The sequence below is a fragment of the Macrotis lagotis genome, chromosome X, assembly GCF_037893015.1.
Source record: "Macrotis lagotis isolate mMagLag1 chromosome X, bilby.v1.9.chrom.fasta, whole genome shotgun sequence".
NCBI lineage: Eukaryota > Metazoa > Chordata > Mammalia > Peramelemorphia > Peramelidae > Macrotis > Macrotis lagotis.
In genome coordinates this window covers 467,936,543-467,951,106 of record NC_133666.1, presented here as the reverse complement: position 1 = coordinate 467,951,106, position 14,564 = coordinate 467,936,543, and the positions used below count along the sequence as shown (strand labels likewise).

Here is a 14,564-nt window from a genome sequence, read left to right as displayed (position 1 = left end):
GATAGGAGTGTTTTATCTGAAAAGGAAGGGTAGTGAAAACAGGAGCAAAAACTGAAAAGTGGGAATAAGAATAGCATCTCCTACTATATATTTATCACTGAAATCAAGCACTTAAAAAAACCCTTTTTTGCAATCAGGTGATATATATATATATATATATATATATATATATATATATATATATAGTATAAGAGAAGCAATTTTAATCACATTTAGAAAGCCTTTCAAGAAATTTAAAAGACTTTCTATAACAAGCTACAAAAAATGAAATAAGGGGTTCTTTGTCTTCTCATATGAACTATGATTCTATACATGTAGGTATAGAGTGAACTGAACTGATCAGAACCCAACAGCAATTTCTTTTCCTCTATAACTTGTTGTTGCCTTTCTATAAATCCTCACAATGGGTCCATCCTAAGAGCTGGGAGCCATCCTCTAAGTCTCTTGACATTATGTGGAAACCAATGGAACACAAAGGCTATTCATCACTTATTCCTTTCTCTCATTATTATTATTATTATATGACTAATTTACCTCCTCTTTTGGTCCTAGAGCTCCTTGGTGATCTCTTCTAAGCTACTTCTCCCATGCAATTCTTTATATTAGTGGAATGTTGCAGTGTACTCCTACTGATCACGCATCCCTACATTGTCCTTCAGGCAACCCTCAACTCTCATTCATCAGAAACCCTGGTATTCCATGACTCACAGTCACATGTCATCAGAAACCCACATTCTCCCTAACAGACCAAAAAGGAAAAATGTTCAGTTATGGTTGATTTTTAAACCAAAAATCTGTTTCTTTTTTAATCTAAAGGGATAAACGCACATATATTGCTTCTCACCCAAATCAAGGGCATAAAAACTTCCTGGGGTTTGCCAAGGTTAATGTCAAGAGCACAAGTAAGAAAAACAAACCAACCCAGGGTTAAGAATATCCAGAAGAGAACAAATTATATGCACTGGGAAAAATGACGAGAAAAAAGAAGTGATTTTGAAATCTGTCTTGGAGAAAAACTTCTATTCCAGGATGCCTGGCAACCTTACCAGTCAGAGCCTCATCAGGCCCACACATTCCAAGGACAATAATAGATTATGTAAGTCAAACACATAGAGTATTAAGTACCTTTACTGGAATCTGACACTAGAATAACCAAGCAGTTTTTCAAGTCGTTGTTATGTACTTGTAGCCTGAGACTTTTAAAAATATATGCTGGTGAGCCGTTTTCAGTTAGCAAATAGATTAGCTCATCGTTAGAACAGACAGTGGCCTCATTTCTGGTTTACAAATACTTTTGAAATGCAACAGTGAGACATTTGTTTCTTCATCTCAATCAATATGATTTATTTTTAACACAGCACACATTCAGAAGACGTATTTTTTTCTTTTCCCACTCATTTTTAATTTTTTTGTACCTTTTCTTTCAAGCAATTTTCTCTTTGGGACACTGTTTCTGGGAACATAGGTAATAGTGATGTCTAGATCTATTTTAAGACCAAGGGTGAAACACATAAGGAAACAGGAAAGTATTTAAAAAATGGCAGTTACCTGAAACTTAGATATGCTAGGCCTGTATTTTAATGCATCTAGAAAATTAGGGTTTATCCTAAGGAAATTCAGAGAAGAAAAGAGAGGAAAAAGAAAGAGAGAGAGAGAGAGAGAGAGAGTGTGTGTGTGTGTGTGTGTGTGTGTGTATACAGAAATTATATTATAGGATATATATAGCTCACAGTTATTGTTTTAATATATATGTGACAAATTTAAGAAAAACTAGGATACAGTTCTTAAAATGTTGCTTAATTGGACAGAAGATGGGTAAAATCATATATTTAGAAAAGGTAAAAATTACTCAGGCAAGATAGGCAAAAGTCCATGTTTTCCTGAAATACATAGATATCTAAGGGAAAACAAAGTTTAAAGATTTTGTTATTTCATTTATTCAAAGATTTGATCAGCTTCTCCTTGTCTTTGTCCTAAAAGCCTACCCCATAGAATTAAGACTTTCATTTTGGGTTCATTTAACCTGACAACATGGCTGCTGGATTCTTAAAGCCCAGCTCAAATATCATCTCCTTTGTAAAGCTTTTCTTGATTCCAAGCAATCATCAGCCTCAAACAGCACTTTGTTATGTACCTTTGTAATGCATTTGTCATCAAATATTATCAATTATAGTTATTTATATAGATGGCACATCCAGTCTTTTACTGGAATGTAAGAACCACCAGGTAGGGACTCAAGTGTCTTAATAAATTCCCCAACACCTATCACTGAGATGGGCACTTAATATTTTTGAATGAATAAATGAATGCAATAATAAACTTTCAAAGTTAGTTACCAAGATTATGCTAAAGTAAGCAAATAAATAATTTAAGCATTGTGGTATAATGGATGAGATACTATTCTTGTCAGGAAGGCTGGACTAGAATTCCACCTCCACTCTAGGCAAGTTACTTAACTTTTCATTCATTCATTCAATATACATTTATTAAGTACCTCCTATGTGCCAGAACTGTGCTATGTGCTAAGAAGACAAAAAGAAGCAAAAGATAGTCCAAATTCTCAGGGTTGGAGCAACTAGGTGGTGCAGAGTAGATTGGGTCTGGTGTCAGGATACTCTGAGTTCATATCTGGACTGAGACATTTATTGCCCTGGGTAAGATATTTAATCCTGTTTACCTCAGTTTCCTCATATGTAAAATGAATTGGAGAAGGAAATGGTGAACTACTATAAGTATACTTGCCAAGAAAATCCCAAATGTGATTACAAAAAGTTGGACACAACTGAACAACAACAAAAGCTCACAAGGTACTTACAATCTAAGGGCAGGGGGAGACAACATGCAAACAAATATATGTACTGGATAAATGGGGGGAAATTAAAAGAAGGAAAGAAGAGAAAATAACAGGTAGAAAGTGAAATTTTAATGGGGACTTAAAAGAAATCAGAAAGATTAATAGTTAGAAGAGAATAGGACAGCCAGAGAAAATGCCCAGAGTCAAGAAATGGAACACCTTGTTTGTAGAACAGCAAGGCCAGTGTCACTGACCTGAAGAGTGTGTGTTGGAAAAAAAGACTAGAAAAGTAGAAGAGGGGCAGCTAGGTGGCAAAGTGGAGAGAGCATTGATCCTGGAGTCAGGAGGACCTGAGTTCAAATCTGACTCAGATACTTAATAATTACCTATCTGTGTGGCCTTGGGCAAGGCACTTAACCTCATTGCTTTGTAAAAACCAAAAAAAAAAAAAAGTAGGAATGGGTAGGTCATGAAGGGCTTGAAAGAGCACTTTATATTTGATCCTGGAGGCAATTGCAGGGGAGGGGGGAGGAAAGAGAAGTGTTACCTGATCAAACCTGTATTTTAGGAAAATCAGTTGAGTGAAGGGAGGATGACTTAGAGTAAAGCAGGCAGACCATCAGGAAATTATTGCAATATTCCAGGTGTGAAGAGTTGGAGGCCTGAACTAGAGGTGTGACAGTGTCACAGGTGAGAACCAGATGTAATGGAGAGATGCTGCAAGATGAAATCAGCAGACCTTATCAAGAATGGATATAAGGGGTGAAAGACAGTGAGAAATCCAGGATGACTTCTAGGTTTTAAGTCTGAGAATTGTTGCCTTCAACAGAGATAGGGAAGGTTGGGGATGGCAGAAAGAAATTAGGGGGAAAGAGAATGTATTCCCTTTAAAACACATTGATTTTAAGATGGCCAATAGACTTCCCATAAGAAATGTCTGAAAGACACTTGAAGATTCAAAATTAGGGATCAGAAAAGAGATTAGGGCAAGAAAAGTAGAACTGAGAATCATAAGTATTGAGATGTTAAATCCATGGTTGCTGCTGTGATCACTAAGTTAAAAAGATGGAGGTCAAAAAATAGATTGGGGAGGGAAGAGGTAGATTTGAGGATCATTAGCATTCTGTGGTTGTTTTAGTCATGCCTGACTCTTCCTGACCCCATTTGGGGTTTTCTTAGCAAAGATACTGGAATGGTTTAACATCCCCTTCTCCAGGGACAAACAGAGATTAAATGACTTTCCCAAAGTCACAAAGCTAGTGTCTGAGGTCAGATTTGACCTCAGATCTTCCTGACTCTAGATCCAGCACTCTATCCACTGTGCCACCTAGTTGCCTCAGTAGCATAGGGATGGTAATTAAATCCATAAAATCAATAAATTAAAGAGGCAGAGGGGAAGAAGAAAAAAGCCCCCAGGACAGAACTTTGAGGGGCACCTAAGTTTAGAAGCTGTGATATGGAGGAGGATTCGACAAAGTAGACAAGAAGTAGTCAGATAGGTAGGAGATAAAGCCAGAGGAAAGAGAGTATCAAGGAAGAAAGAGGCATCAACAGGCTGCAGAGAGGTCGAAGAAATGAGGATTGAGAAAAGCTCACTGGATTTGGGAATTAAGAGATCCACAGTAACTTTGGAGAGAGCAGTTTCAGAGGAATGACAAAGTTGGAAGCCAGATTGTAAAGGGTGAAGAGAGAAAGGAGAGAAAGGAGAGGTATTTTTTGTAGACCACCTTTTTGAATTTAGCTACAGAGGAGAGAGGAGATATAGTATGACAGCTGGGGTAGAAGAATCAAGTGAGTTTTTCAAGGATGAGGAGACAAGGGTATGTTTTTAGGTAGTAGAAAATGGATCAGTAGAGAGGGAGAAATTAAAAATAAGTGAAAGAATGGAGATAACATAAGGAGCAATCTATTGGAGAAGACAGGATGGAATGGGATCACTTGAACACGTAGAGGGGTTAGCTTTGGTAAGGAATATGGTGACTTCATCATATGACACAAGGGTGAAGGAGAAAGTAGTAGAAGGCACCTGAGTGTTAAGGAGGTGAGAAAGAGAAGTGGGGCATTCATGTTGAATGGCCTTCATTTATTTAACTATAAAATATGAGGTAAGATTAGGGGGAGAGGGGAAGCCATGAGAAGTTTGAGAAGGGATAAAAAAAGTTTGGAAGAGCTGTTGTGAATTGATAAGGGACATTGCCTAGCAATGGTGTGGGCCCAGCTTACATTATGTAACAGAATTTATAGTGGACTCAGTCAGAATGGTTAGATTGTTTTCTTTACCTTTGTTCAACAGCACATGTGTAGGCATGAAGGTGACAAATGGTGGGAGTGATCTGAAGTTAAAGCTTGACTGGATGTTGTCAGAGATATGATAAATACTCTAGGGATTCAAGAGAGGCGGACAGTGTAGAGTTGAATTGGTTCACCAAGTGATCAGGATGGGGAGAAGAGGAGAGAGTGGCTAGTAGAGGGGAGATGGCTTGGGAAAGAATTAAGGGATCAAGGGATTGGAGATAATAATGAGTATGAAAAGTTAAGCAAGGGAAGGCAGAGAGAGTGGTGAAAAGGCAATAGATTATGGTAGAATTAATGAGATTGTGGAATTCTTGAACTGAAAGGTGATAGATACATCTATGGGTGATGGCAAGATCAATGGAATAACTATCTTTGTGTATGGCTGAGATGGGGTGGAGGAGAGACTCATAGAAAATTGAGGAACTGAGTGGTTAGGATATTTGAAAGAGAATCAATATGTATATTGAAGTCTCTTAGTATCCAGGCACTAGGGAAGAGAGAAAAATTATAAGTTGGGTATCAAATTCATTGGGGAAGGAAGGAGAGAGACCTAGGAATCTTGAGACAAGAGGAATTTGATTGGATAGAAGATATGAATAACATGAATCTCAAAAAGAGATTACAGAATAAAGGAGGAAGGGCAAGAACCTGGAAATGACAATAGGAAGCAAAGAATATTCCAATTCCCCTGCCTTGCCAGTGGTCAGAAAAAAATGAATAAAGGTGTAGCCAGTAGTAGAAAGGGTGGTCAGGGAGACTGTGCCATCAGAGGAAAGCCAGATTTCAGTAAGAATTAGTAGATGGAAAGGGTAGGAGAGGAAGAGATTTAAGATGAAGGGAAATTTGTTGCCTGTCAAACTGGCATTCCAGAGGGTACAGAAGGACTGGGTGGAGTAAGGATGAAATCTCTCTGATTCTGTTTCATCATCTATAAAATGGGGATAATAATAGTGATGACTACAGAAGGTTGTTGTAAGGACTAAATAAGATGATATATACAGAGCATTTTGCAAGTCTATAAGTGATACATAAATGTAAATTACTACTCTAGTAGAAAGCAAGTTTATTCAGACCCAGGATGGTGTCATTTTTTAATCTGTATGGCCTAGCACAGGCCATACTATTAATTAATTAATAAATTCATAATATATGGAGCTGGGAGGAACAACATTCATCTCTTTTGAGGCCCTTATTTTGTTACTTATTTTAGTGGTAAGTACTCCCTGTCTTAGAAATTCTCTCAGAACTAATGAAGGAATCTCACTAAAAACATTTAAATATACTTATAGTGTTTAAGTATACAAAACTATTACAATAATTTGTTGATAATTATGGGGATGGCTAGGTGGCACAGTGAATAGAGCACCGGCCTTGGAGTCAGGAGTACCTGGGTTCAAATCTGACCTCAGACACTTAATAATTACCTAGCCGTGTGGCCTTGGGCAAGCCACTTAACCCCATTGCCTTGAAAAATCTAAAAAATAAAAATAAAAAATAATTTGTTGATAATAATAATAATCACAACAAATAATTATATAGTAAAATTTAAGCTTTTAGTACTTTATATGCATTATATTATTTGATCTTTGCATTTCATTTGGCAACAACCTGCTTAAAACTACCCACAATGAATGAAATTGTTTAGTATCTGGACAAGCAGCCTCCACCCAACAAGAATATAAATTAGTTCTTGGGGAGCAGGAAAGTTATTGTAACAAATACAACTTGCAGTTGCTTGGTCACTAAAACAGGCTACAGTTATACAATTTCAAAAGATCTTAAATAATTTCTCAAACTTAGACATCAAATCCATAGTTCTTAACTGGAAAAGAAGCAGTGATGTGGGGAAAGGGGTCTTTTTTCCCAATAATTCATCATCCTGGAATTCAATAGCCAAAGTCAACAAGCCTTGCAAAATTCCTGTACTATGGAGAGAATGAAGTGAGAAGAGGAAAGGAATCCTTTCACAGAATTATTTATACTATGTTGGCTTGAGCCATTAGGTCAAAGGGAAAATGGAATTGACTGCAAGGAATTAAAGTACACAAGGAGATACAGAGGTCTTAGCAACATTCCTCTTTAATTCTCTGTATAGCATATTTTAGGTCATGATTCCCTCTCTGCAGCAAGTTCTTGTTAAGGCCAAAACAAGCAAACAAAAGACTCTCTTTTGTGGGTCCTGATCTTTGAGTCTAAAGTAATGAAGGAAAAAAACTAGTTCAATGGAAATCCAATCTGTTCTGGGAAATAACTGCCCCCTGTGATTTTCTGAGGGAGGTCAACAATGATCTCAGGCACAAACATCAAACCAAAAAACTTTCTTTCTGGGGTTGTCAGGTTCCAGTCAATTCAAAAACAACTGCTCACTAAACTTTGAGCCTTCCCCTGAGATGGATGCCCAATTGTCTTCAGGGCCAAGACTCACCCGGTCACTTCTACTCTCAGCAGTGTCCCTGGGTAAGTCAATTATACATGAGTGGGGTTTCTTTAGAACTCCTTTGGATAAGGAACCATGATAGAAAATGCTATCCACCTCCAGAGAGAGAACTGATGAACTCTGAGTGAAGACTGAGGCATACATTTTTACTTTCCTTATTTTTTCATTTGTGATTTCTTTCCAACATGGTTAATATTTAATGTTTTACATGACTACTTATATAATAAATATTATATTCTCAAGAGATAGGGGAGGGGCGGGGAAGGGAGACAATTTGGAATGTAAATTTTTAATGAATATTTTAAAACTTTAAACTGGGAAATAATAAAAAAAAGTCTGCATATGTATATTAATACATATATTTTAAATATATGCACATGTACATATTAAATAAAAATATACATATATACATACATATACACATTAACACACACACACACACACACACATATATATATATATATATATATATATTTTTTTTTTTTTAAGAATTATTTTAGAGAGTCTCCCAGGGCTCTTCGAAATAAACCTCCTACCATTAGAAACATAAAAAGGCCAGGATAGAAAACCTTTATGGACAAAGTTGTTCAAGATAATAACTAAATATTTTAGGAGAGCTGACTTGCTACACATAAAGGTACTTAAGGGACTGAATTTTACCCTCTGACAAATTCCATTTATAGTGAAATAGAAACATTTTTAAAAAACTATAAGGATAACAAGATCCTAATAGAGAAGGGAAAGGACCACTTTGCATTAGCTACTTAATAGTGATGAGACTTTTATGTTTGGGGGAAGAGACAGGATTTTCTGTCATTGTCCTATAGTAATTACTATAGGTTTTAGGTATTTTTGCTTTATTTTTTTTTTACCATGGTTAATTCTTGGCATCTGTGTCTTAGCCTCCCTAGCAAGGGCTACCAACAAATGACCTTTGAGATCCCCAAACATAGGTAATTCTATAATCATGTATACTTAGAAACGTAAAGTAATTTTAAAAAATAGTTTAAGCAAATTAAGATTATTTTATTTTAGGATTTTTATCATTTTTTAGTATTTGTGGCATTTTGGAATAATAATGAGATTTATTTAGCCCTTGAAGTTTTCCTCATAATCCTGGGGAGTGTTTTTAGTGAACACTCTGCCCTCCAGCCCCACCCCCCACCCCAAGCTTTTTACATCTCACTCTCTCCTCTCCACATACTGGACACTGCCTCCTTACTGTTCCATGAACAAGACACACCATTTTTCTTCTCCAGGAACTTTCTCCAGTTATCTCACATGTCTAGAATGTCTCTCTCTCTCTCTCTCTCCTCATCTCTGCCTAGTAGTTTCCCTGGCTGCCTTTAAGTCTCAACTGAAATCTGACCATCTACAGAAATCCTTTCTCAATCTCTCTAGATCTTAGTGTCTTCCCTTTGCTTTCTATTCCCTATCTATTATGTATGTTTATTGTCTATCCTTTGAGATGGTGAACTTCTTTTGTCTTTCTTTGTATCCCACAGTGCCTGATGTGTAATAGATTTTTAATAATGACTATTTAATGAGCTTTGTGAATTTAATAAATGATTTTAACAGACTGGGTTTCAAGATAGAGTATAATAATATTTTGTAGCATTTTGCAAACCTTAAATTCTAGTTATTATAAATATTATCACCCCCATTTTACAGATAAAGAAATAGAAGTGACATGCTCAAGGTCAGAAGTAAAAGTCACATTAGACCTTTAGGTCTCTCCTAACTCCAAATTCAGTTTTCTTTTCCACTAGGATCACAATGTTCCTCTTCTACAATGGAGATCACATATTCTCCAAACTGGGAAAGACCCTAGAGGTCATTTCATTCTTCCTGAACTAGAATTCTCTCTATAATATCCTTGATACATGTTCATTTAAGCTGAATATTAAAGATCTTCATGAATGGGAAAGCTTCTTGGGAAGCTCCATTTCACTCTCAGCTCCCAGTCATTTAACTTAAATCTTGTTCATCATTTCAGTTGTGTCTGACCCTATTTGAGATTTTCTTCACAAAGATACTAGAATGATTTGCCATTCCCTTTGCCAGCTCATTTTACAGATGAGGAAACAAGGGGAAACAAGGTTAAGTGACTGGCTCAGAGCTGCTCAACTAGTTAAGTGTCTGAGGCCAGATTTGAACTCAAGATAAGACTTTCCTGACTTCAGACTTGGCACTCTATCCACTACACTAAATCTACCTTATTCCTTCCATTCATCCTTCCTAACAGCTTTGATATCCTAACAAAGTGTTCTTCTCTACAAGCTAAACACCCCTAGTTCCTTCAGTTAATCATATTGCAGGGTCTTCAGTCCCCTCACCATCCTGGTCACCATGCTCAGGGGCACTCTAGTTTGGCAATGCTCTTCCTACATTATGGAACCCAAAGCCCAAAACAATACTCTAGCTATGGTATAACAAGAGCCAGGACAGAGTACCCCTGCCTTCATCCTGGAAAAGTGGCTTTTAAGGCAATCTGAGATCATATTGACTTTTTTGCTACTATACGACAATCAATGGGTGAGATTACAAAATCACAGTTTTAGCTAGAATTATCTTAAAGATCATAATAAGGCTGCAGCTTTGAGCTCCTTATCAGCCAGAGCACAGGTTCCATTTAATGGCTACAGATCCGATCTAAGACAGGTTTGAAAATACACACACAGGAGAAAACAAGTCAGTGTACTTACTGATTCCTTGAAACAGTTCCTCAATATTAATAGCACATTTTGCACTGGTTTCAACTACAACTGCACCTATGGATTCAGCATATTCTTTAGCATCCTTCATAGGAACCTCCCTGGAAAAAAGGGAAAACATATACAGAAATAATTTTAAAGAATTTAGGATTCTTTGGAATTATGCCCAAAGGGCAATAAAAATGTGCATGCCCTTTCATCCTGCAATACCACTACTGGGTCTATACCCTGAAGAGATCATGAAAAAGAGTAAAAACATCACTTGAACAAAAATATTCATAGCATAGTTTGTGGTAGCAAAGAAGTAAAAATTGAGTGAATATCCATCAATTGGGGAATGGTTGAACAAATTGTGGTATGTATGTTATGGAATACTATTATTCTATTTGAAACCAGGAGGGATGGGAATTCAGGGATTTGCATTAACTGAAGCTGAGCAAGATGAGCAGAACCAGAAGAACATTGTATACCCTAACAGCAATAGGGGAGTGATGATCAACTTTAATAGACTTGCTCATTCCATCAGTGCAGCAATCAGGGACAGTTTTGGGGTATCTGCAATCAAGAATACTGTATCCAGAGAAAGAACTGTGGAGCTTGAACAAAGACCAAAGGCTATTACCTTTAATTAATTAATTAATTTAGTTAGTTAGTTAGTTAGTTATTTTAGGTTTTTGCAAGGCAAATGGGGTTAAGTTGCTTGCCCAAGGCCACACAGCTAGGTAATTATTAAGTGACTGAGGCCGGATTTGAACTCAGGTCTTCCTGACTCCAAGGGCCAGTGCTCTATCCACTGTGCAACCTAGCCACCCCTATTAACCTTTAATGTTATCTTATTATGTAATTTTTCTATCTCTTATACTTTACTTTTTTTCCTTAAGGATATGATTTCTCTCTCATCACATTCAACTTAGATCAATGTATACTATGGAAACAATGTAAAGACTAACAGACTGCCTTCTGTAAGGGGTAGGGGAAGGGAAGCAAGATTAGGGGAAAATTTGTAAAATTGAAAATAAATAATTAAATAAATAAAGTTTTTAAAAAAGAACTTAGGATTCAGGAAAACTACTCTCATTCCATCCAGTGTTGGTGTAATAGAAGCAGCTGCTCCATTCATTCAGCAAATATAGATGTGGATGGTACAGTGGCAAGCACTGAGATGGATAAAAAGGAAATCAAAGACCTGGTCCCTGCCCTCTAGGAGATTCCAGGAGAGTTCTGTTCTTGCCACTTTGCCTAGGGCATAGTAGGCACTTTAAATGTTTATTGGTTGAATGGAAGGAAAAGATAAATATACAAAATGATTGCTATCTCTTAACATCCTTTGGAGGACAATATTCCAAAACAGACAACTAGAGCGTGTTGGTGGGAAATTTTTGATGTTGCTATTCAGTCATTTTCAGCTGTGTCCAACTCTTTGTGACCTCATTTGGAGTTTTCTTGGCAAAGATACTCCAGTGGTTTGCAGGGTCACAAAGAGTCAGACATGACTGAAGAACAACAACAAATTGTGGGAAATTATGGTGAGAAAATATGTGAAAAGAGTTATCTGGTCACACTCCTCTGGGTAAGGTTTTGTTTGACAATGTCCTTCCTAAAAATGTAGCACTCAGAACACAATAGAATGAATAAGTAACCATTTATTAAGTATTTTCAATCTTGCAGGCATTGTGCTTGGCTTTAGTGATACAAATTAAAAAGGGGAAACAGTGCCTACCCTCAAAGAGACCGTCTTGCATTTCAGAAAGATAGTGAAGCATCTATACATGTAAGAAACATAAACAAAATAAATAGAAAGCAACTTGGGAAGGAAGTCAGTAGCTGCAGGAAGATCAGGAAAATTTTCTTACAGAAAATGGCATATGAAATTGAAATAGGCAATTCTAAGAGATATGGGTAAGAAAGGAGGGCATTCCAGACTTGGGAGACGGTCAGTAAACAGAAAAGGAGAAATTGTGTGAAAGAAGCAGCAAGGAGTCAGATTGGCTGGATTTCAGAGTTTAGAGTAATGTATAAAAATGTATAATGTATAAAATGTATTAAAAAGGCTAGAAATATAGGTTGGAAATATGTTATGCAGGCTTCAAAAGTCAAAGATAGAAGTTTGGCTTCACAAAACCTCTCCTTGTCATAAAGAGAACTTTTGAATAATTTGTATTATCTAAAACTGGAATAAGGAAACTTCTGAGGCAGTAGCTGCCTACTATATGCTCAATTCTGAGGTTACAAAGGCAGGTGTGAGACAAACTTTGTCCTCAAAATGCTTAGAGTCTAATACGGGAAAAGAAATATATGCAAAAAAAGTCACAATGTGCATGGATCAGTGGAATAGACTAGATGCAATAGCAGAAAATGATTATAGTAATGATTATAGTAATCGGATTACATTAAATTAAAAAGCTTTTGCACAGATAAAACCACTGTAACCAAGATCAAAAGAAATGTAGTAAATTGGGAAATAATTTTTACAACTAGTATTTCTGACAAATGACTCATTTTTCTTAAAATATACAAAGAACTGAGTCAAATTTTCAAAAAAAACAAACCATTCCCCCAATTGACAAATGATCAAAGGATATGCAATTTACAGATAAGAAAAATCAAAGCAATCCATAGTCATATGAAAAATTGCTCTAAATAATTACTTATCAAAGAAATGCAAATTAAAGCATCTCTGAGATACTACTTCACATCTCTCAGACTGGCCAATATGACCAGAAAGGATAATGATCATTGTTGGAAGGGATGTGGGAAATCTGGGACACCAATACATTGTTGGTGGAGCTGTGAACACATCCAATTTTTCTGGAGAGAAATTTGGAATTACACCTAAAGGACAACAAAAATGTGCATACCCTTTTACCCAGCAATAGCACTACTGGGTCTATACCCTGAAGAGATGATGAAAAAAGGTAAAAACATCACTTATACAAAAATATTCATAGCACATCTGTTTGTGTTGGCAAAGAATTGGAAATTGGGTAAATGTCCTTCAATTGGGGAATGGCTTAACATTAACAATATGGTATATGTATGTCATGGAACACTATTGTTCTATTAGAAACCAGAAGGAATGGGAATTCAGGGAAGCCTGGAAGGATTTGCATGAACTGATGCTAAGTGAGATGAGCCAAACCAGAAAGACACTGTACACCCTAACAGCAATATGGGAGTGATGACCAACCTTGATGGACTTACTCATTCCATCAGTGCAACAATCAGGGACAATTTTGGGCTATCTGTGATGGAGTATACCATCTGTTTTCAGAGAAAGAATCATGGAGTTTAAACAAAGACCAAAAACTATTACCTATAATCTAGGGGAAAAAAATGTTATCTTATTATGTAATTCTGCTATCTCTTATACTATATTTTTCTTCCTTAAGGATATGATTTCTCTCTCATCACATTCAACTTAGATCAATGTATAACATGGAAACATTGTAAAGCCTAACAGACTACCTTCTGTGGGGGGGAGGGAAGGAAAATTGGGGGGGGAATTGGAAAACTCAAAGTAAATAAAATCTTTTAAAAAATCACAATGTGGAAGAAAACATGATGACTGTGAAGAAAAATGACCTAGACAAGAGACTAAGGAATTTAAGATGGGATTGATAAATTTCAACTGGAAAATGGGTTGTAATATGGAAAAGATTTCAAGCAGGGAGGTGGCACCTAAGTTGGGTCTTGGAAAAAAAGAGATTCTAATAGATGGACCTGATGAGGGCTGTGGAAGGGAATGTTGTAAAGAAGTAGGGGGTGATGGGGAAGCATGAGCAAAGGTGTAGAGTCAGAACAGAAAAAGAAAAAGCAAAAGAATCAGAGAATAGTCAAGTGAGGATGGAACATAGAGCACATGAAGGAGGATAAAATAATATAAAGTTAGAAAAATAACTTGAAATCAGGTTACAAAAAGCGCTAAATGTCAAGATTAGGAGTTTATATTTAATAATAATAACCAGCATTTATATAGCACCTATCATGTTCCCAGTAATTGTGTTTTAAGAGCTATACATATATATATATATTATATTAATATATATATAATATATATTAATATAATATATATATATATATATATTATTTCACTTGATGTTCACAACACCCCCAGGAGGGAGATGTTATTATTCTTCCTATTTCATAGTTAAGAAAATTGAAGCAGAGAATGGTTAGGTGGCTTTCTCAAGTCACACAGCTAAGTAAATGTCTGAGTATAGATTTGAACTCAGGTCTTCCCAACTCCTCTTTCTCTACTGAATCACCTAGTTGCCTCTTTCTTTTGTAGCTAATTAGTCAATATAATTTTTTGACTAGAAGACTG

At 36.3% G+C, this 14,564-nt stretch overlaps 1 protein-coding gene across 1 annotated transcript in view; it reads right to left on the bottom strand.

The window, feature by feature from the left end:
- The window catches only part of RAB31 (RAB31, member RAS oncogene family), a 196,042-nt gene that overhangs the window by 32,398 nt on the left and 149,080 nt on the right, over window positions 1-14,564 (bottom strand). Inside the window, exon 6 of the mRNA XM_074201263.1 lies at window positions 10,232-10,341. Within this exon, the coding sequence (XP_074057364.1) occupies window positions 10,232-10,341 (110 nt within the window). The remainder of the gene's footprint in view (window positions 1-10,231; window positions 10,342-14,564) is intronic.